This window comes from Balaenoptera acutorostrata, chromosome 17, assembly GCF_949987535.1.
Source record: "Balaenoptera acutorostrata chromosome 17, mBalAcu1.1, whole genome shotgun sequence".
NCBI classification, from domain to species: domain Eukaryota; kingdom Metazoa; phylum Chordata; class Mammalia; order Artiodactyla; family Balaenopteridae; genus Balaenoptera; species Balaenoptera acutorostrata.
The window spans coordinates 36,285,731-36,313,703 of NC_080080.1; the positions used below are offsets into that span (position 1 = coordinate 36,285,731).

The 27,973-nt window shown below is 42.6% G+C and overlaps 1 protein-coding gene across 1 annotated transcript in view; it reads left to right on the top strand.

The window, feature by feature from the left end:
- Positions 1-27,973, top strand: part of SNX31 (sorting nexin 31) — a 75,868-nt gene that overhangs the window by 28,893 nt on the left and 19,002 nt on the right. The window contains exons 5-11 of the mRNA XM_007173409.2: positions 1,172-1,282; positions 5,593-5,683; positions 6,645-6,732; positions 9,978-10,047; positions 17,866-17,958; positions 22,342-22,545; positions 27,233-27,346. Coding sequence (XP_007173471.1) covers positions 1,172-1,282; positions 5,593-5,683; positions 6,645-6,732; positions 9,978-10,047; positions 17,866-17,958; positions 22,342-22,545; positions 27,233-27,346 — 771 coding nt within the window. The remainder of the gene's footprint in view (positions 1-1,171; positions 1,283-5,592; positions 5,684-6,644; positions 6,733-9,977; positions 10,048-17,865; positions 17,959-22,341; positions 22,546-27,232; positions 27,347-27,973) is intronic.

The window sequence follows — 27,973 nt, forward strand, 5'->3', positions numbered from 1 at the left end:
GCTGCGTCAGGGTTTAGTCCATCGTGGAACCTGAGATGAGAACGCTGTGACCGGGATCAGCCTCCCAGAGACAAGCAGCTCTGTGGACTGACAGGGTCCCCTTCAGAGGCACTGAGAACAGCACCCCCCCGCCAGATGCAGCTGCCCTGGAGGCCCGTGTGGGCAGCCGCTGGCCCTGCCTCCCCGCCAGGGTCACTCTCTCTATGGTAACTGAGTGCCAACCTCAGCCTCACGCTTTCCTGAACTCGGACGGGCTTCCCCTGTCTCTAGCATGTCTCTGACATACTAGAATTCTCCATCCGAGAGGTTCACAGGTGCCCGGATTCGCAGTCCCCTCTGGCACACATGCATCCCCTCACAGAAGGCCAGAATGCGAAAGTGCAGGCAGGGCTGTGCTGAGCTGGGGTGTTGGCCCCTTAGCTGGGTGCCCATTCACCAGATAGAGACCTGATCCCCGCACAGGCCTCAGAGTTTGTGACTTCAGAGTTTTGCTGCAGCAGAACCATAAATTAGTGCATATTACAAACTTTTAGGGATGCCTGGCAATCTTCGATATGAGAGTTAAAATCTGGGATGACCGGGCTTCCCTGGTGGTGCAGTGGTTGAGAGTCTGCCTGCCAATGCAGGGGACACGGGTTCGAGCCCTGGTCTGGGAGGATCCCACATGCCGCGGAGCGGCTGGGCCCGTGAGCCATGATTACTGAGCCTGCGCGTCTGGAGCCTGTGCTCCGCAACAAGAGAGGCCGCGACTGTGAGAGGCCCGCGCACCGCGATGAAGAGTGGTCCCCACTTGCCGCAACTAGAGAAAGCCCTCGCACAGAAACGAAGACCCAACACAGCCAAAAATAAAAAAAAAATTAAAAAAAAAAAAATCTGGGATGACCAAGAGTCACGTGGATGATTTTCTCAAAAGCTTTTTTCCTAAGACGGATGCCTTGTTTATTTGGAAATTATTCAAGCTGCGTGTCATTGCTTTGCCTGGGCTCCTCTCCACCCTCTCCTCACCCCCACCCCACCCCCGAAACCAGTCCCCCAAATCTCTGCACTTGGCTTTCATTTGCTTTGGATACTGTATGCCCCAGGGGCCCACAGAGAGGAAGATGACTGTCTCCTGCGTCGATGTGCCCCACGGAAGGGCGCCAAAGCTTATTGTGCTTCCTTTTGCTTATAGGACACATTTAGCATCACTACCAAGAAAGCGTCTCTGGATATATTTCTGCCCGATGGAAGGAGCATTAAAGTCGAAATTCTAACATCAGATACTGCCGAAAGAGTCCTAGAGGTAAATTCTATCCAAATTCCAGCCCCAGAACTGAATTTAGGAATCATTCTGTTTGAAGGCAGGGACTAGGATACGGTTACCTTCCAGAAGCTTCCTGCCTATCATTTTACTCTGGTTGACTTATCTGTAGAGATGCTGGCTTTTTCTGACAGACTGATGGAGGAATCTCAGCTACAGCCAATCCCCAGGGTCTCTTTGGGTTTTTTCCCCCTCTGTGGGCATCAACTTTCCCGGTCCTTGCGAAGGCTGCTGTTGGCCCTCTGGAACTCAGCCAGGGATGTGCCCGGCAAATATGCCAAGTGCTTTATTACGGGATGTCCCTACTTGGGAGCAGGAAGGAGGGTGGAGCCCAGATGAGACTACCCAGGTGGGCTGGTGACAGCTTCTGGCAGAGAGTGACAGTGGGGTTGTCGAAGCCAGAAAGAGTGGTCCCTCCTCCCTCGCAGGGGCAAACCCCTGAAACCAATGCCCAGCACTTCTAATTCTGGGTCCACAGGGCCAGAACTGAGGTCTGGTTGGTTCTCTGAGGACTCAGAGGACGAGACCCAGAAAGCATCCTTCCTTCTGCAGATGCAGCCATTACCAGCTCTGTCCCTGAGGCCCTTCCTTCCTCGAGCTGGGCTTCAGAGAGGACTCTGTCTTCTCACACCCACACACCGCTCTAGGGCCAGCTCCCAGGTCCCTTGCCTTTGGAGGGTTTTAGTTTGTCAACTTAAATAAAAAGGTAAAATGAGGCAGCTCAAAATTGTCAAGAAGATGAGTGTATTCAGGAATAGCAGAGGAATTGCAGCTGGGGACATGAAAGCTGGAAAGGCTGCCAGCGTGTCCGCTGAGGGTTTGGGGGAGGCTTTAGGTATGGGCCGGGAATGTAAAGAGGGGAGAGTTCAGTTAGAGTCTACTAAAATCAAAACAAATGGAGACCAGATTTGAAAATTCCCCCAGCAGACAAAACCAGTCCAGTCACACAAACAAAGCGCAATTCCACTTATTTTGTGAGACCAACCTGACCTGGGTCATTATCTTGTTTGGGTCTCTAGAAACCATGAGCAAAATTTCCCAAGGCTGATATGAGGCAACCCCGGACTAACTCCCTATCATTTAAGAAAATTCCAATATTATCTGTTTTCTGTGAATTAGGCATTTACGGGAAATCAGCCTCTCAGTCCTTACGTCTTGTCTTCCTGAGTCACACTTGTGGGGCTTTCCATCTTCTATCCTCCGGTTCCATTTGGATCGAAATTCTTTCACAAATTCTAATCCTCCAGAGAAACATTCAAGGGAGAATAAGAAGTTATAAACAGGAGGAAGTCGGAAAGTTTCTAGGACCTTTCCAAGGAAGGAAATTTCTTGTGCTGGGGTCCTGGTGTCTGCCACCTTCTGAGCCGATGACCGGAAGTGCTCCCTGCTGGGCTCCCAGCTCTTGAGCCTGCCCCTACCTGAGACTGTGGGACCCTCCTCCTGCATCATGGCTCCCCTTCCCAGCCTGGGGATTTGAGCCCACCTATGCCCTCCTGGCTGAGTCCCCAGATTAGGACATACTCCTTCTCTAGATCTTGCTCTGCTCAAGAATGATTATTTTGCACCTTTCTTCCTACTAAAGTCACTACATACACCCTTTTCTTGGCTGCTGGATTGTGACCTGGTTGCTGAGGCCATCCGTTGAGAAGTTACCCTGGGTCCTCCTCCTTCACCCCCCAAATCCTACTGACACTACATCCCAAGTCTCTCTCCTATTCATCCCCCTCGCCATTTCCTCCCCTTCATCCCCATGCCCCTAGCAGCTCCCAAACTAATCTCCCTGCTTCCAATCTTGCTAATCTGTACTGATTTCTAGAATGATCTTCCTAGAAATTATCAAGGGCCCTTGATGCTTAACACTTGAGTGGATTTATACCAAGAGACCCCAAAACACAAAACACAGTTCCCTAAATTGCCCTCCCAGGACTTACAAAGTGGGAGACAGACACGTAATAGAAAGAGGAGAAGACAGAAATAGTGAGGGTAGGGACCACAAACTCAGGTACTCTGGGGCCAGGCAGGTAAGTCAGGGGTGCCGCTGTAGGATATAAGCTCATTTGGAAATGGTTGGGCATACAGAGAACCAGAGAGCAGCTGCCCTGCCCAAGGACACCATTATTGACATGTTTTACACACACTGGGCTCGCTGGCCAAACTAGACATAACTGTAGCTGAAGTTGGCTGCTGGTGGGAGTATGGGATCTCCTATCTGCTGGGGTTAGGACAAGTCCCAGATTCAAATTACAGAGCTGCCACATGTGAGTTTGGGTAAGTTATTTAATTTTTTGAAATGATGTCTAAGTAATTATAGCAATAGCTCACGATCCGTCAGCAGTCCTGAGTACGGTTCTTTATCATTATTAGTATTGATGTTAGAGGGAGTGCTGAATAAGTATTGAGTAGGGCAGTAAGTCTAGGTTTCCACAGTGCAACTTGTTTTGTCCAGTTCCCCTTGTAACTGATAGCAGAAGTTGAATGAGGTATATTAACCTCAGAAAAATGTACTTCCCCTCTTCCATCACATTGGCTCGTGAGAAATTCAAATCCATAGCATGGACATCATTAACACTGGAGGTAAAATGAAGTAAAGGCGTTTCTGTATAAGGTAAAGCGAGCACTTGGCCAGGCACAGATGTGAATTCTCTTCCAGGGGCTGGGAAATTCTCTAGCTGACATAAAAATGTAACATACATTTTGTAATTAAAAATTATTGTCCGTATCTTCTCAAGCATACTTGTCACCACGCTCACTTTGCTTCTCCAGACATCCTGATGGGCTCTTTAAGCACCAGCAACAAACTAAAATCTCTTTTTTGCTTTCTATGCATTTGTGCTAATGTAGTTTTATTGGTGGTGTTTGTGTTTTGAAGCATCATTAACATTTGCTAAGAAGGAAATACTATTGTGTCTCTTTTTGTTCTGCTTTCTCCTCCTCGAAAGGTGTCTCTATTTATGTCTTTATAAATTACAGAAAGTGTCTCCGTTCCCACTCCTCTATCTTCCTTGGCATGTAAGCTTGCTGTTTTCACTGAATGAGTCAGAGAAGAGAGAAATCTAATTTGAGTGGGCATGGATTCATATTTACTCTAGGAGAAGATGACTTTGCAATCTGTTATCACTGGTGCATACTCAGCCCCACACACAGAGGTGCCCTATGTTTTGGTTCAGGGTTTTGCTTTGTTTTGTTTTTGTTTTTGTTTTGCAAGGGCATGGGGAAGAGAGTAAGGTAGAAAGAAGGAGAATGGGGATAAACATTGAGTAGAAGTTGTGAAAAGTTCCCAGGCCCTTCTTTATTTTCAGAGCTATACTGAGAACACCTACTCATACCATCCACCTAATCAGACCGTCTCCCAAGGTAATTTACAGACCTCGGACAAGAAAGTACCCCTTTGAGCCTGGTACAACTGCCACCTTGAGAACTTGGAGCCATGGTCAAAGGGTCAGCTCACGCACAGAGCCATACAGGTGGACCCTTGCGCAGAGGGTTGCAGAGGTGATCTAGCGAATTCAGACTAGGCATGCAAAGAAATCACCCAGCAACCCAGCCTTAAAGAGGGGGTGGGCTGGCCAAGTGGAGAGGGAAAGAGTCTGTGGAAGCATGAATGTTCCTACTAAGGGAGGGTGAATGGATGTGAAATGTTTCGAGGTTACAGCCTCATGACCAGTTGGTAAAAACGAAATCACTGGTGTTGAAATGAAAGCTGTTTGAGGTAAAGGTCAAAGAGGAATATGAAATGAGGGCAGCCTGTGCCCGGGTTCTGAGGTTTCACTGAGCAAAAGCCACATAAATTAGACTTGAGCATCCCAGCAGACATCAGAGAGAAGCAGGCCTGGAGTGTCATAGGCGGACATTAGCCTGTACACTTTTATATGCCAGCCAATGGTGGGGAACATCCCTTTTCCCAATATCTGGTAATCCAGCCCCCAGGGAAGGTAAATTGGAGTGCGGGCCCCAGGGGCAGGTATTACAGAAGGGCTGATGATCCTGGAGAATGGCTACTGCCCTCCAGTGGACCATAGAGGCCAAACCGATCTGGGAGACGAGTCCTCATCCCAGATGGGACAAACCAATCTCAGCTGGGGCCAGTTCATGTCCATTGTTGGGGGAACTGGTTTTTATTTTTTTCACTGTAATTTTTTTAAATTGCCAAATTTTCTAAAATGAGTATTTACCATTTTTAGATTCGGGAACGATTTCTCTTAATATCCATTGGCCCCTTAAAGCTCTTTTTATTGGTATTTACAGGCGGACACTCCTAACTTTTCCCTCCTCTTTCTCATCTTTGGTTAAAGGTGGTATCACGCAAAATTGGACTGTGTCAGGAGCTGCTGGGATACTTTGGACTATTTCTCATTCGGTCTTACAAAGAGGACAAGCTGTCTGGTAAGGAGAGAAGGAAATGCAGGCAGCCTGAGATGGGGTGGGCAGGTGTGGGCAGGCACTCAGCCAGCAGATGCGGGGTTGCAGCTGAGGGGCCAGTCACCCCCCAGGGGAACGCCCTAGTGTGTGGTCTCTACTACGACTCTCGGCCCCTGAACCGGACATTTGGGGATGGGGGGGCTGTGCCTTTGTTCAAGGTGAGCTGGGGGTGAGCAGCTCCAGAGAGGCAGCGTGGTCAGGAGCAAGACATCAGTTCTCTCCAGTAACCACACTTCCTCTTGTGCCTCCTGAGCCCCAGCTCTGCTGTCCGGTGCACCTTTATCCCTGCACACTGGGGGCTGGTCTCCAGCCACGCCACAACCCCCTTGCGGATGGAGTGCTGGACTCCGGGCATCAGCCGATCCCATCAGACCTTGTTAAGGAATATCTCCTCGTTAAGGACTATTTGCTATGAAATGTGGATGATATAAATAAGTTCTTAGGTTCTTTAAAAAATACACATGCAGTGAGATCGTGACCAATGACATTGTTTCATATAGCTTTTGCTTTTCTCTACAGTGCATTTCTAGATATTACAACTCTTTTTGTTGTGAGATGGTATCAGTTGTCTCCAAGTAGTTTACATATGTCCTCAGAAGCTGTGGGGAGGTGATTTGGAGGTGGAAGTTTGCTTGGCCACCAGGAGCTGTGGTGTGCTGGTGAAGGCACTGGACCTCTCTGGACCCCAGTTTCTTCATCTGTATCACAGTGAAAATGTCCCCTACTTAAGCCATTGGTCTTTTATGAGGATCACATGCTACTTATTTTTTAAATGAACTTCAGAAAGTTAAAAATTACATATAAATGCAAGACAGTATTATTATTCTTCTAATAGTAATGCTCTATTTTATCATTTTAAAGCACTGCACTGTATGAAAACTATCTGTGCTGTTTCAACCAATAAGACTCTTTTCCCTTTCTCTAGTCATTAAAAAATTGGTGGACTTTGAACTCCCTTATGTTAGTCTTCGCAGTTCTGAAGTGGAAAACTTCCAGGTTGGACTCAGGAAGTGGTGAGTAAGCATTTACTGTGACAGAAGGTATCTCAGGATATCTTAGCTTTGCGGATCAGAGCTTGTCAGAATCTCCCACATCCAGCTCACAGTCTGACAGCTCCAGGGAGCTCAGGAGCTTGGGGAAGGTCCAGGAAAGCAATGAAGGAGAGAAAGGAGGGAATGAACCAGAACATTTGCCCTAAAGAAGAGGATGTTGAGGATGACTTTCACTAGTCTCAAGTTAAAAACTTGAGGGATATTATCATGAGGATGGCAGCCATGAAGGTAAGGCTGGGGGTGGTGGGGCTGGGGATTGAAGCAGGTAATGGTGAGGAATTATAGGTCGTGTGTTTGCTTTGGAATAGATGACTGACTGTATTTAATTGAAGGACTTTGTTGATGATTACAAGCAAGTCTGATTTATCTGTTGAACTGTGGTATTCCCTGAAGGCAAAAAGTGGACTCAGCCGATTCGCAGTGAATTTTTTTTTTTTTTTTTTGCCATGCTGCACAGCTTGCGGGATCCTAGTTCCCCGACCAAGGTTTGAACCCACCCCCCACTCAGCGGTGAAAGTGCAAAGTCTAACCACTGGACCCCCAGGGAATTCCCCACAGTGAATTTGAACTCTATGTATTTGGCTTATATTCCTAAAGGATTCCAACAATACATGCTTATTTACTAGAGCCAGACATATTTTCCTAGATTGATAGGACACAATCTAGGAAAAAAATCTGCAGTATTTTTGCAGAAAATACTTTTATTTCTCCCAGAAACAAGGGGTCCTCTGAAGAACAAACAAAATAACAATGGGGGAATGGGGAAATTAATCTGTAATTCCCAAGGTTTATTACTGTGGCTGTATTGGATTGCTTCTTTGGCTCACTCTCGCCCAGCCCAGTTAATCTGTAATCTAAACACAGAAGTTTTCAAAGAAAGGCATTTTGACATCGAGGAATAGTAGATATCTTGACCTTGTGATGCCTTGCTAGAGCTCCAGGCTGTGCCTTTGAATTTTGGAAGAAGTTTCCCAGCAGGGCTAGAAGTTCATATACTGCTATTCAAAAGTATTCTGAGAAATGGTCAAAACCTGTGGCATGGAGCCCTGAGAAGGGGAAAAGGATGCAGTTCTGTCTGAGAGTTTAGAGAGTAGTTATTCTTCTGGAAGCTGCCCATAATAACAGGTGGCTAAGCATAGTTGTTCCTGGGATCTGAGTATGTGAATCGCAGGGTTTAGCTGAACTTTAGTCAAGTTATTCAAGCTCTCTAAGCCTCAGTTTCTTTATCTGTAAAATGGGAAATAATAATAATAGGGTCTATCTCATAGGATTATAGTGAGAGTTAAATGGAGTAATCCTATATGCTCAATAAATTTTGGTCATGTTTATTATTGTTATATTGATGATAATAGTAACCACCCCTACCCCCCAAATCCCTGGGGCTTAGACTGTTTTGTCCATGGACTCTCCAGAGAACTTGAGATCAAAGAAGAGATGAGGATTCTGTCCCTCACCTCGAAGCTTGAATTGGAAATTGGGCTTTGCCTATGTCTTCATTAAATAGATAACTTCTGGATCATAAGTGCAAGACAAAATGTCTACCTCATCACCAGCCTGTATCTCAGATCTGGGCAGATTACCTTTGCTCCTGGGGACTGGGAGGAAAGGAGGTCCCACTTCAGCTGTTAGAGCTGAGGATGAGGTCACTGGAAGGGGAGAGCCTGGAGAAAGGATCCCGCAGGTGCCTGGCCCTCTGTCCAGAGTGAGGTCTTATTGGGTTGGAGCAGGGAGGCTCGCTTGACTAACACTAGCTGTGGAATTCCCAGCAGGTAAGGCCTCGCAGTGAGACCTAGTCAAGTTTTAGGGATTTTTCTCTGTCTGTGAATTCCCTAGTGCATCTCTCCAAAGATGGTATAGTTCCTTCCAGACCAGAGGGTGCCTGCCCTGGCCTCGCAGGGCCCCAGTCTGGGGTGGGTCTGGGAGTTCTCCAACTCTGGTGCAACAGTTGCTATTCTCTGCCACACGGGGCACCTGGAGAGAAGGGGTGAAATAGCTAAGTGGAATACAGGGAGGAATACTTCAGCTTCTCCTCCGCAGCCCCTAGAATGAAGCTGATCTTCAAGCAACATTTTCATATTTTTCCTGGTCTATACTGATCCCACTGTCTCCGCCCCCTCCACTGCTGAGTGCCCTGATTCTGCTCACCTGTGCCTTCAGACTGGTGATAGACCAGCCCTGGTGCACCCCCTCCTGATGGTCTCTGTCGGTTCTTAGCCTGCTACTGGGCTCACACAGTACTTGCAACTTCACTTCATCCTGGCGATTCTAGAGCTGTTAGACAGACATGAGGCCCTGCTATTTGCAAGTCCCTTTGTCCAGAGGGTCAAGTCTGAATAGGACCCAGCCCTGATCTAAGGGGTCTTCACACCTGGTGTCAAGATCAGCTTGATCAGAGCAGCAGTCAGGATAAACTCAGGGTGCTGAGGAAGCACAGGGGGTGGGTGGGTTGCTAACACAGACTCGGGGAGTAGAGACCAGAGGAGGGGACATGAGGATGAAGCTTGTGGGAGAGGCGGATAAGGCCGGGACGGAGGCTGATGAGGCGAGTGGTCTTTGGGGTGGAGGGAGAGAAAGAAAACAGGGTTGGAATGTAGAGTGTGGGGGAGGGGAGAGAGGTCAGAGACGGAACCGTAAATGACATTGGGGTCTTGGGAGCAAACAGGATAAATGCTCTAACTCCTTGGACTATGAGAGTCTGAAAAGTTACTTGGGAAAGACCACTCCAGTTACAATGTGGAGTGTGGGACTGAGGGAACACATCCAAGGCAGAAAGTCTGGTGAGGAGGTCACGGGAGCAGCTCAGGCAAGAGATGACGTGGCCTGGGTACCAGGCGGTGATATAGATGTGTACAGGGCAGATCGTTATGCCAGGAATTGCGGGTGGGGAGAGGGCGTGAAGACTTGGTGGCCAAGAGGGGGGCTGGGTGTGAACGGTGATGTGCACCATTCCCTTCAAGCTTTTTTTTTTTTTTTTTTTTTTGCATTTCTATTCTCAGAGCCCACCAGGTAAGCTTACAATATAAAGACAATAGGAAACAGAAGAGGCGGAAGGACAGGTGAAGACTAGGCAAGCAGAGGGTTGTGGCTTTGCTAGAAGAGGGGGCCTTGGTTCAAGGCATCGAGGACCACCACTTCAGAGAGCATGCACTCCCAGGTGTGCCCATTAGCTGTGTCATGAGTTAACTGAACGCTCCTGAATCACGCAGGTACCTGGACCCGTCCCTCGACTCCAGGCTGATGGACTGCAGAGCAGCTGTAGATTTGATCTACATGCAGGTGAGGCGAACCAAGAGCTATCAGAACACCAGATACTATAGGCCTTTTGAGTTTGAAACCATTACATAACACGTGTGGCAGTTCAGAATTCTACCTCCATACCTAGAAGAGGCAAATTCATATAAACAGAAAGTAGAATAGAGGTTACACAGGGCTGGGAGGAGGGGAGGAGTTATTGTTTAATGGGTATAGAATTTTTGCTAGGGATGATGAAAAAATTTTAGGTATAGAGAGTGGTGATGGTTACACAACACTGTCAGTGTTTTTAGTGCCGCTGAATTGTATACCTATAGATGGTTAGAATGATAAATATTATGTATATTTTAACCACAGTAACTAAATAAATAGAATATAAATAGATAAATAGATAAATATTTTTAAAGAAGTAGAGTTTAGAGGGAGAAGAATTCTACTCCATTCTAACAATCTCTCCGAATTGGCAGCTGACGCTCCATCACCTAGGCTAATTTACATGAGCCCGGAAAGGATATCCCTGCTAATTTAAAGTCATGCATGGTTCCTAAATCTCACTTTAGCATAATCTTCTTTTTCCCTAAACCAACAAGTAGCATACCCGACCCCGGGGCCAGCCTCATGGGCAAGTGGCCTGTGGCGCTGCACTGCCCCCTGCCCTCCATGCTCAGACGGCCCCAGGCTTGTTGAATACTCTGCTGTCACATCTTGAAATTCTTAATTTTTTAACAAAGGGACCCTGCATTTTCATTTCGTACTAGGCCCTGCAAATTATGTAGTCGGTCCTGCCTTACCCCTGCCCCTCAGTCTCCAGAAAAGTAAATTTAGAGTTTGGCCTCCTTTCCTTTCCCTACTTAACGTGGTGAAGGCTCTGCTCAGCCATGGTCAGCAGAGGCTGCCTCTGTGATGCCCCACTGGTTACCCCCATCTCAGCTCCCGCCTGCTTCCCCAGCTCCCCGCCACTCTTCACCCTCATGAGGCAGCATCTTCGGAGGCCTGATCCTTTCCCAGGCCTGGCTTGACAGTTGTGGGAGGGAGGTTTGGAAACTTCTTTTAAGGTGTTCCATGAGGTTATCCCTCAGTTTGTTCTCAAGTAGCAGAATGGTGGGTCGAATTCCTGGCCTGTTCAAAGCCTCCCACGGTTTTCTATTCCCTCAGACTAAGCCCCACATCCTGACGTACTTGCTTAATCTTCTCCTTAGCATTTCCACCATTTCACTATATATAACATTTTGTTTACTGTCTCTGTCCCTACTAGAATGATTTCTCCATGAAATTGGGAATTTGTTTTGTTCACTGCTGTATCTCCAGAAACTAGAACTATTCCCAGCATGATCTTAGCATTAAGCCTCCTGGGGGGCCTCTCACAGTACTAACTGTTTTAAATGCATTGTTTCATTTAAGCTTCATAATAATTCTGTCAGGCAGTTGGTACCATCTGCATTTTTAAGAAAAAGAAAAAATAACGTTTGCTGACAAAGGATTGAGTAGGCTTAGATGTGGAGGATTTAGAAAAGGGATTTAACACATTTGCAGGTGGGTTTTATGCAGTGCGGTTCTAAGCTGCTATACTCTGTGGCTTTTCATAAACTAAGGAGGTAGAATTGAAGAGAGGGGAGAAGTGTCAGGTCAGACATTACTTTTAATGAGCTTTGCAAGGGGACAAGGAAACACTGATAGAACCTCCTGCAGTACTTTGGTTGTAGCAAAAAAGTGAAAGGGTGGATTTTGATGCTTTGGTTTACGAAAGAGCATAGAAGAGGAAAAGCACACACTTCCTTAGGTGACTTCTGGTTTTGTTTTAAGCAATTACATTGCTTTAATTGGATTATTTTAAGCAAGTCTTCGTTTTGGAGTGGTTTGTTATGCAGCAATAGCTAACTGATACATAGCTGTTCATACTGTTTTCCCTTTAGTTGGATTAGGTGTGTTGTTGACATATGTGTTGAGTCTAATTGTCATTTAAACTTACTTCATAAAGTATGATTCTGCATGGAATGGGAGTTATTGCTTACACAGAGAGGAAAAGAGTGGGTGGCAGGGTTCCCTTTTATACTGGAAAAGCAAATGTTCATCTTTGAAGAAATGACCACAGTTCCATGTTTCACATTTTCTCGCAAAGCAACAACCAGGTGCTTTATGTTCCCAGAGAGAGGAAACTGCTCCATTTTATACTAAGATTAAACAAAAGGACTGCCTAGCACAGGCTGAGCAGTGCTGCTGAAGGTGAGAGAAATTGCCACATGTCTCAGAAGAAATGAAAACAATTACCAGCCGGAGAGACTGGCATGAGCAGTTCATGCACTGCACAGGACTGCCACATGGCACTGTGTTATAATTCAATTGGCAGTGTTTTTTCTTAGTGTCACACAAGACCATCATATTGTAAAATCAACGGAATCATCAGTTTGACAAAATAGAGCATCATTTGTGTATATATATATCTCCCCCACTAGACCACCAGCTCCACACAGGGACCTTGGCTTTTTCAGCACAGGGCAGAGAACCTGGGTGTATGACTGAAGAGACACAGCAGACCCCAGCAGCCAGAATGTCACAGGACTCACAACCTTAATACACATTTCTCCTTAGGTGATTCTTTAAGAGACCAAGACCATCTAGTAAATGATTTCCACGAAACTCTTCTAAATTCTAAGAAGGCAAATCAAAATATCACTTATTAAATAGTTAATGTTCACTATGGTATTTTTTATGGCTAGGATATAGTTTTGAGCTCGTTTCATATCCCACTTTGATCCATGTATACCCATGTTCAGTGTACTTACACCCCTGTTACATGAGCTGGAACATAATTTACCATTTTAAATGTTTACTGAGGCTCTGTGCCATTCTTGCTGTTATGATACATTATTAGTGTCTGGTTTATTTGCCAGCACATCCTTCATTGAGAATGCATCACCTAATTCTAATATTGTTTCTGTGGCATGGTTTCCAGGGATACAGAGTAGTGAGAATTAGGAACTGCTAGCATCATAATACGATATTTACCTGTCTTCGTTAAGGAGTTGTAAACCAGAGAGATATCGATGGTGTCTCCTCCTCTTATAGCTGGGGGAAAGATGGCTTCATGGAAAGCACACTGAATTGTAGTTTCAAAAATGCATTCTATCCCTTGCTCTGTCACTGGCTTTCTCTCTCTCTGGGTGACCTTGGGCCAGTCACTTCATCCTTCTGGAACTGGAACTACAATTTCTCCCTGTGAAGCGACGAGACTGAACTAATAGTCTCTAAGTAAGTTTTCTTCCAGCTTTAACAGACTGACATTCAAACCTTAGCTCTTTGCCTGGCAAAGTCTTCAAAAAACTGTAGTTGATGTCATAATATCCTGTGCCATTATCATTCCTTGAATTTGAGCGGAGCCCCTGAGAAATGGAAAGGGGGCCCCAGGGCAGCAGGAGGGAGGGAACCACAGTGCTGCCTCCTTTGGGAAGCCTTACTTGCCTTCTCCCTCCCTGCCCCTGTGGTATTTTGTTCTACCCTCCATTATGGTGCCCGCACCTGGTATTGTGAGTACTGGTTCACATAGTATCTCCCTAGCTAGACTCTGAATGGCCAAGGGCACAGACTGTGTCCTGGGTGCTTAGGATATGTGAGTGAGAAGCAATCATCCTTTTAAAAAGTTAATGGAAAAAGTTCTGAGGAGTTCTGATAAATAACAGTGACATCATAATTAACCATTAAGGAATACTCTCAATTTTTTTAAAGCAAGTGTGTCCAGTGATGTCCCACGAGCCAAGTGGACTCCCGCAAGGTGTTTCCTTCCTCCTTCTTTTTTAAAATTTGAGTGACATTAAACAAAATGGAAGATTGCATATAAAAGTCTAAGTTTCTGGATTTTCTAAAAAATACTGAAGGCTCAGTCAATTCTGGGCTTACATTCAGCAGGGCCACCACTGGCCCATTTACAATTTGTGCAAATTAGAAAAAGGTGCCCCTTCGCCCAGGCAGGTCCAGCCCTGCATCAGGGCCCATGGTACGATAAGGGGAGTGTGGGCTGACCACTAGCCTCCTAATACCCCCATGGCTCAGTGCCCTTGTATGGGCCCAATCTGCTCCCGCATTCCTGGCCTTGCTCTGCTCAGCCTCAAACACCCAGAGCCAAGTGGCTGATGCCTTCTTTAAAAAGGCATGCACTCTCCATTTCTCACTACAAAAGCCTCTGCAGAGGGCACTAGCGTCTGCGTGACTGAAGCTCATGAAAACCTTGACTTACGTGATTTCATGCAATTTTAAAAATTAGGTTCCACGTGAGTCTCCATCAGCCAGTCTTCAGGGAGCCATATAACTGAGTAGAGACATTTATCTAAACTTGACTCTCTCATTGCCTGCAGTGAGGTACTGTATATAATACATTTGAGTGATGACTTCTGAAGTCATAATCAGGGGCAAAGGTTTTCAAAGGTAGTAAAACAAAAACAGTTATGTTACCTCTCCTGTAGGACATGTAAATCTCTGTGTTTGAGACTCCCAGATCTTCTAATGATGAATGATGTATCTTTGGTTAGTACTTACATACTAACCGCCATGATTGCTGTTTACCTTGTATTTTTAGCCATGTTTCTCTTTGACATCGTTGCCCTGTTCTAACAGTCCTTACAGGGCTCTAAGATCAAGTAGAATTCTGGAAAGAAAAAGGTGTTTTCTTCTTCACACCCATGCTGATTCCATTCTGCTGTGGTATCTAGGTTCAGTTTTTTTTTTTTTTTTTTAATTTTACTTGATATTTATTTATTTATTTATTTATTTATTTATTTATTTATTTTTGGCTGTGTTGGGTCTTCGGTTCGTGCGAGGGCTTTCTCCAGTTGCGGCAAGCGGGGGCCACTCTTCATCGCGGTGCGGGGACCGCTCTTCATCGCGGTGCGCGGGCCTTTCTCTATCGCGGCCCCTCCCGTCGCGGGGCACAGGCTCCAGACGCGCAGGCTCAGTAATTGTGGCTCACGGGCCCAGCTGCTCCGCGGCATGTGGGATCTTCCCAGACCAGGGCTCGAACCCGTGTCCCCTGCACTAGCAGGCAGATTCTCAACCACTGCGCCACCAGGGAAGCCCTAGGTTCAGTTTTGAGAATAGTTGGCAACAAGGAGAAAGCCTTGGGGTGTGTAGCTGCCTACATGGTCAGAATTCAGTGTCTTGGGCAATAGGAGGAGGGCTTGGTGGAGTGATCAGATCTGGGTTTTAATCCAACCCTTGCCACTTACTTACTGGGTTGTCTTGAAAGTCATAACCTCTCTGGACCTTGATTTTACCCATCTGTAAAATGGGGGTAAATGTTCCTAACCCACAGAACAGTTTGGAAAAAGTCAATGAGAAAACTTATGTAAAACAGGTTCTCAACAAATAGTAGTTATTCTTCTTCTCCTCTCTAAATCCATCTCCTTTCCTCCAACCTAAAGAGCAGCGTCAAAAATTTATTCAACTTTTCTTTCTCCTCTTGGAGATAAGGCATAACCTGTCCTTCAGTGATATGTGGGACATAACACATAGACTTACATTCAGACTAAGCTATAAATAAGTGCTGATAATTGGCAAAGAATTGTTTGCAATTTTGCTGTATGTAAGACATTGGACAAGATACACTGAGGTAAAGGATTCAGGCTCTTTCCTTGAGGGGTTAACAATCTGAGGACCACTGGAAAACTCTTTTAAAGCATGATGGCAGCATAGCACAGGCTAAGTGTATGCAGCTGATGAGATGGAAAGCTGATCTCAGAGCCTGCCCTGGGGCCAGGCGGGATAAAGGGGTAAGGGAGGCTGGATGCCAGGAAAAGAAGGGAAGAGCACAGAAGAAATTGCTGAGGGCTTAAGTTGTCTTCAGGTGATTTCTGTCTTTAAGACCAGTGTTGTTCTGCTTAAATCGTCAGTGCAGATTTGGAAACAGAACTGAGCAGCCCATCAGGGAGTTGGAGTTTGGGAACACTAGCTGGTGGTAGTTACCCAAAGCTGAGCAAAAAGGGCCTAAAAGTGTATTCACTTTTAATTGTTTTTCAATTGTAAAATTTGTTTTCATCTTATAAAACTATGCAAATATGGAAGAGCTCAAAAACAAAAGTAAACATCATCCCAAATCTTAAATCGACCATACGTATAAACTCAACTTTTTTGATGTGTTTATTTCATATACTACATTTCGCTCATATGTACATCCATTTTCTTGACTCCTAAGTGTGGATACAAGGTCTTTTGGGTTTTGTTTTATATATATTTTTTGTTTTATAAAAATGAGGATCTACTACTATGCCCTTATTTTGTAACTTGACATTTTTTCATGTATCAATGCATCACAGACTTTCCTCATGTTGTTAAATATTCTGTATAGTTTTAAATGATAGCATAACCTATTATTTGGTTATACCTAAACTCAATCACCTATTTTTGGGCATTTCATAATAGTACCTATTTCATCGGGTGGCTGTGAAGGTTGACTTTTTTCTTTATGTGGGGTGGGGGTGGGGGGAGGAGCGCTAAAATAATAGAAATTTATTCTCTCACAGTTCCATAGGCCAGAAGTCTGAAATCAAGGTGCTGGCAGGACCATGTTCCCTCTCAAGGTGCTAAGGGAGTTTCTGTTCCTTGCCTCTTCCATCTTCTGGTGGCTCTGAGCATTCCTTGGCTGGAATACTACACAGCCATAAAAAAGATGAAATCCTGCCATTTGTGACAACATGGATGGACATGTTGTATTTCACTCAGTGAAATACAACATTTTGCTGAGTGAAATAAGTCAGATGGAGAAAGACAAATGCCATATGATTTCACTGAAATATAAATTAAATAATCAATAAATAATATGATAAAATAAATGAACAAACCAAACCAAACAAAAACAAATGCATAGATACCGAGAACAAATTAGTAGTTACCAGAGGGGGAGGGGGTGGGATTGACTTTTCTTTTAGCGCAATTAGAACATTGCCTGACACATAGTAAGCAGTATACATGTGTTTGCCACTATTAATAGTTGAAAATTTTTCAGTATTACAAACAATAGTAGTAATAGCCTTATCAGTACATTTTCCCCACGTCTATGTTTATCATGCCTATAGGTGGTTTTAGATTTATATACCAAGTCACCTCCATAAAATTTTACCAGTTTAAATTGCATCAGGTCTATATGAAACTTCCTGTTTCTCCAAACCCTTGCCAGCTCTGAATATTATATATATTTTTTGTCTTTGCCAGTTTGAGAGGCAAACAGATTCTTTGACTACTAGTGAGGTTCAATCTATATTTGTCATTTGGAATTCCTTTTTATTAATTGCTGATACATATCCTTTGTCCATTTTCCTATTAGGGATATTTACATTTTTACTGTTGGTTTACATAAATAAGATCAACTCTTTGCCACATATGATGCAGTCATTTCCCCTGGTTTGCCATTTGCTTCTTAGTTTTGTTCTTGGTGGTTTTATATACAGAAGTTTTTATATTTTTATGTAATTATACATTCATTTATATGACATTTTATCTTTGTATCTTAGAAAGGTATTTCCTATCACAAGATCAGATAAAAATACCTTTTATTTCCTTCTGGTTCTTTTATGGTTTTTACATTCGAATCTTTAACCTATCTGTGTTTATTTGATTGGGTGGTGTGGGGAAAGAGCTAGTTTTATTTTCTTTCCTAAGTGCTACCAGTTGTCCCCAAACCATTGAGAAATTGCTTCCCACATCCAACTAATTTAAAAAGTAACCTTTATAACATGCTAAATCCTTATATGTGTCCACTTGGGTCTGTTTTTATAGCCTTTCATACACGAGTATGTTTTTGTCAGATTAATTCATTTCTGTTAATTTTGCTAATTTTACAACTTATATTGTTTTAAGGCAATACAGGACATTGAAAAAGAATGGGCCAAACCCACAGAGGTGCAGAGGCAGAAATTAGAGGCTCTCCAGAAAGAAGACAACCAAACTAAGGTGAATGAAATATTGCACCAAGAGAAATCTCTTGGAAGGGAGTTAAAGAAACAGACTGGAATTGAGCTGTTTCTGTAATTTATAAACCCATGAAGCACTAAAAATAGGGCCTTTTTAAAAATGAGAATACTTTCATTGATTTTTCTTTTCATAAAATTAATAAAGGCTTATTGTTTAAAGATTCTAAAAAATACAGACGATATATTGTGAGTCATTTGCCAGGTTAATTAATATAGACCTTCAACATCATTTTTAATGACACAGAGTATTCCATTTTATAGTTATGTTATCATTTAGCCAACCAATTTCCTATTATCGGAAGTCAGGTCGTTTCCAGGATTTGCTGCTATAAATCACGTTGGCAGCGAGCGCCATGAGGCCCAGGACTGAGTCTAATGTATACATACTCTGTGTGTTCCCAACACCTGGTATGGTTCCTGGCTGAAAGTCCCTGAACACAGCAGCCAACATCCTCTGTCTTTGAATACATGTTCTATTATTCTTTAGGATATATTTCTAAATGTCCATTTTTAAAACTTCCATAAATATGGTACCAACTCACATTCCCCCAAGCAGTGTATACGAGTCTGACAAGTCATATTTTAACAGAAGAAATGGCCTTTGCTTCATTGTGTTGTCTTTTTTTTTTTTTTATCCTTTATACTTTACCAGTGTTCACCACCAAAGCACTGATTTTGAAGAAAATGCCAACAAAATTTAGAGGACTCATTTATACTTAGGTTGATATAGAAAGTAATTCTTCAAAGTCTACCATGAGAATTTTATTGCTGAGCTGTAAAAAAAGAGAAAAAGCATATACTGCCATGATTTAGTATTTCCCCCCTTAGTATTCCACCACAGCTTTGTCTGAGAAATTTTGAAGTTCAGTTTCTCTGTGTATTTGTAAATTTTTATAATTACAGCTTCTATTTTGATGGACAGCATATTGCTACTACTTTGGATACAGTTACCAGTTCTAAGGACGTTTCTGCTCTATAAACTTCTTAATTTAGTAAGAATGCCGTTTTTAACCATGTTGCTTGGCTCTACCAAAATTTGTATTTGTATTTTTGCCACAAAACAAATTTTCTTTTCTTTTTTTAAAAAATGTTTTATTTATTTATTTATTTGGCTATGTTGGGTCTTCATTGCTGTGCGTGGCCTTTCTTCTAGTTGCGGTGAGTGGGACCTGCTCTTCCTTGCGGTGTGCAGGCTTCTCATTTTGGTGGCTTCTCTTGTTGTGGAGCATGGGCTCTGCTGTGGGCTTCATTAGTTGTGGCTTGCGGGCTCTAGAGCGCAGGCTCAGTAGTTGTGGCACACGGACTTAGTTGCTCTGTGGCATGTGGGATGTGGGATCTTTCCGGACCAGGGCTCGAACCCGTGTCCCCTGCATTGGCAGGCAGATTCTTAACCACTGCGCCACCAGGGAAACCCTAAGTTTTATTTTCTATGTTGAATGTTTTACCTGATTTTATCATACTATTTTGATAGTGGTCTTTTAAAAAGCTCACTTTGAGTGCATGAATTTAGTCCTCTAAATTTTCCTTGCATTTTGTTCAAAATCAGTGCTTTAGTGGTTGGCCAAATATAAAGAATAAAAAAAAAAACACAATGAAGCAGAGGCCATTTCTTTTGTTAAAATATGTCTTGTTTGTCAGACTCATCTATACTGCTTTGGGACAGGGTATGTGTGGGGTTTTTTTTCATTTGAAAAAATATTGAACCATTATTCAAGTTAACAAATGATTTTCTCTTGAAGCATCTGAGAATACTGCTATAAAACCAGCATTATTTAAGTGTTTGTGAAGTTCTGCTAATGGAGTGAACACATTAACAACTATTGCTTAATTTTATGCACATGTACAAGAAAACTTGGAATTGAAAATGAGTGAAATTAATCTAAAGGAGCAGTCATTTGTTCTAAACCAGAGAGAGGCTATGGCCCATGGGCCACTGTTTGTGTAAATGAAGTCCACGGGCACACAGCCACGCTCATTCATGCATGTATTGTCAAAGGCTGCCTTTGTGCTAGAGTGGAGGAGGTGAGTAGCTGCGATAGAGATCATATGCCCACACAATTGAAAATATTTACTACGTGGCTCTGCAGAAAAGTTTGCCAGGGCTTCCCTGGTGGCACAGTGGTTATGAATCCACCTGCCAATGCTGGGGACATGGGTTCGAGCCCTGGTCGGAGAAGATCCCGCATGCCGCGGAGCAACTAAACCCTGCGCCACAACTACTGAGCCTGAGCTCTAGAGCCCGTGAGCCACAACTACTGAGCCCACGTGCCACAGCTACTGAAGCCCGGGCGCCTAGAGCCTGTGCTCCACAATAAGAGAAGCCACCGCAATGAGAAGCCCGCACCACAATGAAGAGCAGACCACGCTCTCCACAACTAGAGAAAGCCCGTGCGCAGCAATGAACACCCCACGCAGCCAAAAATAAATAAATAAATAAATTTATTAAAAAAAAAAAAGTTTGCCAAACCCTGATCTAAATGAAAATACATAACCATACCTTCAGCAGTTACACATGTTAAATTATCTTTTTCAGGCACCTTTTTTTTTTTTTTTTTTTTTTAGGCCACGCCATGCAGCATGCAGGATCTTAGTTCCCAGACCAGGGATCAAACCCATGCCCCCTGCACTGGGAGCACAGAGTCTTAACCACTGGGCCGCCAGGGAAGTCCCTTTAAAGTACTTCTTAAAAGAACTAATTTTCAGGAATTCCCTGGCAGTCCAGTGGGTAGGACTCTATGCTTTCACTGCCGTGGCCCATGTTCAATCCCTGGTTGGGGAACTAAGATCCTGCAAGCTGTGCGGCACAGCCAAAAACAAAAACAGAACTAATTTTCAAATAGATAATCCTTTTAGATTTCTGTCCTCTGGTTTTCACACAGTCAGTAATATCAGTGCACCTCCTTTGAATGGCAAATGCCAGCCAGCATTTTGAGCAAAGTACTTATTCATCAACAACTTTCTTGAGAAATGGAGCTTAACTTTTAATTAAACAAATACTTTCATCTCTTTTAGAGCATTGCAGCCAAGAGTTTATTACAAATTTTTTAAGTGTTACCAAAGAATAAACTAAATTAAATTTATTTTAATTTAAATTAATTAAATTAAAGATTTATACCATATAATAAAAAAGAACTTTTGTAGTAAAAGCCATGAAACTCTTCTAAATGCTCTGTGGCAAGATTGCTCAGCCCCGGTCCCCACCCACACAGGTAGGTAGCATCTACTTACAACCTGTCATTTCTGTTGTTGCCCACTGACCCAAAGGGAGGCCCTGCAGCTTAACGCATCTCCTAAACTGAATGCATGGGCTGCAGCACAATGAGCTGGTCCGACATGTGGCCAGGAGGGACAGTAGCCTGGAATCCTCTGCCACCTAGTAGCAAGAGTCAGCTGTCCCTCACCGCATATGTCTCAGCAGGTTTCCCTTTATCAGAGAGCACTCACGTAGTCCTTGAAAGGGAGGTGTCAGTTACCTTGCTTCAGGGAAGGATTGGGAGAGAGCCAAGTTGTCACTGGGTGGTCCTTCTGACTTAACCATGTGGTAAAGTGAGAACTACCTTCTCTGAACACACATCTCCCACCCCATCAGGCAGGACCATGGTGAAGGCTGGAAGAACAAGGTGGAGGTCACTAAACTGATATCAGGTTATTTGAATGCAGTCATTAATAATCACTTTTTTTTAAAAAAAAGTCCTCAATAGACATTAACAAGACAGGATGCCAGGTGTGAAATGCAGCTGTCGTCTGTTCTTGAGTAACATCAGAAGCAGAGGGAAAATCTAAACCTTAAGCATCACTAACATTAAACATTCCCTTGGCACTTTTGGGCTGTGGAACTCTACCTAGAGAGAAGACTCACTCTTGCCCTCATTTCGTTGCCATTTCCAAAAACTCTGTCTCTGACAATTAATGCCACCAGCATATAAAACAGCCTGTAAAAATGAACTACTTTCCTGATCTCAGCTTAGTTTTTTAAAACACAGCATTTTAAATATACACTTTTTGTTTATTTTGCTGCTATAATCTGCTGAGATAGAATCCTAACTATTCATTCGATTTCCTTCTACTCTTTTCTTCCTTCTTCATTCACACATCGAATATTTTTATTTCCACTCTGTCTGAGCACTGTAACAGGAGCAGGGACACAGTGGTCAACGAGGCAGGACACACCATGAACGTGGGCAGCCTTTATTGTCAGCACAAGGGACATTGTCTTCATTTGTATCATCCAGAAGAAAAAGGTGCTTTCACTGTGACTCCGTTTCATGTGTTGCATTAGAATGGTAGTAGCTTCTGACATGAGATTTTCATCTGCTTCAAGCAGTCTTTTGCTTCCTCCATCCCCCACCCCCCTTTGGAGCAGTTTTTGGAGCTATCCCAAGAGGTGTGGCACTATGGATACGTGCAGCTGGATCCCTGTAGCTGTGACTACCCAGAACCCGGCTGTGGGACCGTTCTTTCTGTTGGCAATAATGAGATCAGCTGCTGCATAACCCTGCCTGGTAACCAGACCCAAGATGTCATTTTCCAGATGAACAGAGTGAAGTGCTGGCAGGTCACTTTCCTTGTGAGTATCTTGGCAGCTTGCCTTACCCATGATTTAAATCCTCCACCCATGATATTAAAATCCTAGTGTTCTTGGATGACAACAGTGGTATTGGGGAGACAGATTTGCCATTCGAATCAGTACCTTGAGTGGACTGTCATCTAAGCCACAGTAAACATCACCTAGTGGTAAAAACCTGTCTATTATCTGGTACAAGTTCCCCACTGTTGCTGTAGAGACAACCATCTTCCCACCTTCCACCTTCAGGCTTCTTTACTGCTTGAAGGGTGTTTAAAGTAATAACAACGAGTAGCAATAACAGGTACCATTTATTGAGCACTCAATACGCGATCAGTACCAACAAGATCTCTATGCTTGGAAACTGAACGCTGCCCATCAGAGCTATTTTTAAGGATCCCTGGCATCATATCTACATTGCCATCTCCTCCCAAGAGAAACCCTTCTGATCAGACTTACTGAGTGCCTACTTTGTACCAGGTGCTGTGCTGGGCAATGCCACATCTGCTATTTAATTAAGTTCTTAAAAATAACCCAGTGAGCTAAGAGGGATTATCCCCTTTACACAGGAAATGGAGGTTAAATAGTAGAGGATGAATGCTACTAGAGCAACCATGAGACCCAGTTGCTAAATCCATGAAACCCACAGGGATTTTTTAGCTGGCTTGGTACTAGGCCTGTCTGTGGCATTTGATACAGTCAACCATGTCTTCCTTTTCAAAACTTCCCCTGCTTCCTCCCCTAATTTTGTGGGCTGCCTCTCCCTCTGACTACTCCTGAAATGCTGGTGTTTCCTGAGGTTCCATTTCTAGCATCTTTCCTCTACATATTCCCTGAAATCAATTACAGACGACTGGTTAAAAGTCCAGTATTTCCTACTGCATTCTTGACATCTTCACCAAGTGTTTCATAGACACCGCAAACTCAACCTTTCCCCAAGCCAGACTCGTCTTTTCCTTCTCATGCCCATCCTAAGGTTCTTCCTCCTGTGTTCCCTATCTTGATAAAGGGAACCTCTACCACCACTCCTTAATTGCCAAACCAGCAATCTTGAAATAATCTCTGGCTTTTCTCTTACCTTACATGGTTTTTAAAAAAAAATTTTTTTTATTGAAGTATAGTTGATTTACAATGTTTCAGGTGTACAGCAAAGTGATACTGTTTCATATATATATATATATATATATATATATATATATATATATATATACTTTTTCAGATTCTATTCCATTATAGGTTATTATAAGATATTGAATATAGTTCCCTGTGCTATACAGTAGGTCCTTGTTGTTTATTTTACATATAGTAGTGTGTATCTGTTAATCCCAAATTCCTAATTTATCCTACCCCCACCTTATACAATTAATTGCTGATAGAGACCTATCTATTCTATGACCCTGCTATCCCTCAAAACTCTCCCTTTCTCTCTGCCCTCACAGCTTGGTCTCAACATTTCCTGCCTGGATGAAATCCATAGCCTCCTAACCCTTCTTTCTGTGCCACTCTTTCCCTCTGGGGGTCAGAAAAAAATATATCATATGATTTCAGGCTTTTTAAACTATGGGAACTTGTTTTGTGGCCCAAAGTTTGGTCTATCTTGAAATGTCCAATGTGCACTTGAAAAGAATGTAAATATACACTGCCACTATTGGGTAGAATAGTCTATAAATGTCAATTATGTCAAACAGTTGATGGTGTTCAAATAGCCTCTGTCCTTACACGTTTCTCTCTACTTGTTCTGTCAGTTATTGTGAGGAGTGTTAAAATCTTCAACTATAATTGTAGATTTGTCCATTTCTTTGAGATATATCAGTTTTTTCCTTCTTTTCCTGCCTTCTTTTGACTGAGTGACTATTTTATGATTCTACTCATTTGTACTGTTGTCTTTTTTTAATACCTTTTAAATTTATGGTTATTTAAGAGATTTTAATATATATCTTTAACTTATTACAGTCTACTTTCAAATATTACACTATCTCACAAAAAGGGTAAAAACCTTACAACAGTGTACCTCTATTTGTCCCTTCTGTCCTTTGTGGTATTTGTTGCTATACTTTATTTCTACATATAAGCCTCATGCTATATTATAATTATTTTTGCTTTAAACAGTTAATTATTTTTTAGGTAAACTTTTAATTTTGACTTAATTGTAGATTCACATGCAGTTGAAAGAAATGGTACAGAGATCCTGCATACACTTTACCCACTTTTCTCCAGTTATTACATCTTACAAAACTATAGTACGACATCACCACCCAGGGTATTGACATTGATACAATGAAGAGTCAAGGCATTTCCATCATCACAAGGATCTCTCATGTTGGCTTTTTATAGCTGCATCCACTTTCTCCCACCCCCATCCCTCCTTAAACCCTTGCAACCACTAATCTATTTGACATTTTCATATTGTATCATTTCAGGAATATTATATAAAACTTTTGGAGGTAATGGATATATTTATTACTTGATTGTGGTGATGATTTCATGTATATATGCATATGTCCAAACTCTTCAAATTGTGTACATTAAATATGTGCAGTTTTTTTGCCTATCAATTATACCTCAACTGAAAAAACAAACACACATAAAACAAGGTTATGTATTGATCGGTTGATGAAAATGTTGTGACCAGAGGTTCACAGGAACCTAAACCTATATTTCCCCTTGGGCTGTTTTTCAGTACCCACTAATTTAGTGTTTATGGTATCATTATAGAACATGACTACTGTGAATAATAAGAATTGACTGTGTTTAGGAGGTAAAAATATAAATAAAAGCAAGGAATTGATTACCTTAAAAAATAAAATAATATGACATGAGTATAATCAAACATTATGTAGCCTTTTGGGATTTTCTTTACTTAGCATAATTCTTTGGAAATTCATTCAGCTTGTTGTGTATTTCAGTAGTTTGTTTCTTTTTGTTGCTGAGCAGTATTCCATGGTAGGGAGTGGCTAAAATTCGTTTAACTACTATCTAGTCGTTTCCAGTTTTTAGCTATTATGAATAATGCTTCTATAAATATTCATGTATAAGCTTTTGTCTGAGCACAAGTCTTCATTTTTCTAGGATAAATGCCCAGGAGTGCAATTTCTGGGTCATGTGGAAGTTGCATATTTAATTTTTTAAGAAACTGCCCAACTGTTTTCAAGGGGGCTGTGCCAGTTTACATTCCCACCAGTGATGTATGAGCAATCCAATCTTTCTGGATCCTCCTCAGCAATTGGGTATTTTCACTATTTTTTATTTTATCCACCCTGATAAGTGTTTAATGGTATTTAATGATTTGATTTGATTTGCTTTTCTCTCATGGTCAATGATGTTGAACATCTTTTCATGTGCTTATTTGCCATCTGTATATCTTCTTAGGTGAAATGTCTTTTCATATCTTTCACCCATTTTCCAATTGGATTGTTTGTTTACTGTTGAGTTTTGAGAGTACTTAAATTTATTCTAGATACTAGTCCTTTGTTAGATATGCGGTTTGCAAATATTTTCTTTCACTTTGCAGTTTTTCATTTTCTTAATAGGGCCTTTTGCAGAGCAAAAGATTTTAATTTTGATGAAGTCTAATTCATCTGTTTTTTTATTGTGTTTCTGGTGTCAAGTCTAAGAATTCTTTGCCAAACCCTAAATCCTGAAGGATTTTTCCCTGGGTGTTTTTTTTTTTTCCCCTAAAAGTTGTATAGTTATAGGTTATACATTTAAGTCCATGACCCATTTTGAGTTAATTTGCATATAGGGTGTGAAATTTAGAACATGGTTCCCTTTTTTTGCCTATGGAAGTCCAATTGCTCCAGCACCACTTGTTGAAAAGGCTATCTTTTCTCAATTGAACTGCTTTTGTACCTTTGTGAAAAATCAGATGTGCACATTTGTGTGGGTTTATTTCTGGATTCTCTGCTCTGTTCCACTGATCTTTGTGTCTATCCCTCCACCAATACCACACCATCATTCTCTTCCTTTGTAACAGTTTTAGTGAGATGTAATTCATAAACCATGCAATACATGTGCCACCCTCCAGGAGGGCAGCATTTCCTGACAGTCCTACCTAGAGAGCCACAGCGAGGAGGGAAATTTTTCCCAAGGGAATTTGAAACTCCAGTACTAGAAGAGAAAGGGATAGATGCTGTATAGCAAAAACCATAGGGGTTTTCTCCAGGCTTTCAGGATCTGGCCCTACCCTGCTTCTCTAAGTCCCTTTTCTCACCACCCCCCCCCCCATGCCTCGCAGTCTGTGCTTTAGCCACGCTCCAGTGTGCCAGGTTCCCTCAGGCCACAGTGCATTTGCACTTGTTTTTTCTTCTACCAGGAACCACCTGTCACCATCACCCCCCCTCCCCCCCAAAAAAACATACAACAAACTTGGATAATTTCTACTTCTGCTCAAATAACACCATCCCCCTCCCCGCCCCCCCACCCCCGCCCCAGCCTCCTCCAGCCTTCATTTACATCATAGTCTGGATTAGGTGTCCATTCTATTTACTTCCATAGACCTGTATTCATTTCCCTTATAATATTGATACTTATTATATCACACTATGATGATTTGCTTTAATGGCTCCCAAATAGATTGATACTTACAGTTTCTTGAGAATAGGAATAGTCTCACTTGTTTTGATATTTTGCCCAGCACATAATAGACACTTACATTCCTACTGAATATCAAATAATATCTTTTCCTTTGCAGGGAACTCTGCTGGATACAGATGGGCCCCAGCAAACTCTCAACCAGAACTTAGAGCTCAGATTTCAGTATAGTGAGGATAGTCACTGGCAGTGGTTTGTTATTTACACCAAACAGGTAAGTTCTTAAGGCAGAGCAGGAAAACCTTCTGTGCTAAAATGCTCTCTTGCACTCTGGGGTGGACAAAGCACATTACCCCAAACCAACTGGAGCAGAGTACTAGAGTATGCTACACATGCTCTTTTGAGCCTGTAATATCATTTATTTTGTTTGGTTTCGTTTTATTTTATTTTACTAGTCACCAAAGCTTTCATATCAGTTAGAAATGAATTTAGTTACCAAGTAACAGAAGACTCAACTAACAGTGACTTAGACCATGGGTCAGTAAACTTTTTCTCAAAGAACCAGTTGGTAAATATTTTAGGTTCTGAGGTTCATATGGCCTCTGTTGCAACTACTCAACTCTATTGTAGCACAAAAGCAGCCACAGACAATACATGAACGAATGGGTGTTTCAATAAAACTTTATTTATAAAAAGAGGTGGGGTGGCTAGATTTGTTTGCCAACCCCTGGCTTAGACAATACAGATATTTATCATCTCATTTAATAAGAATACTGGAGGCAAACGATTGGCATCTCTATAATTCTTTTGGCATTTTCCAAGTAGATAAAAGCTATCCCTTTTATCTGGAAAGCAAAAGCCTTACCCCAGAAGCCCCCCAGTAGACTTTCCATTTTGTCTT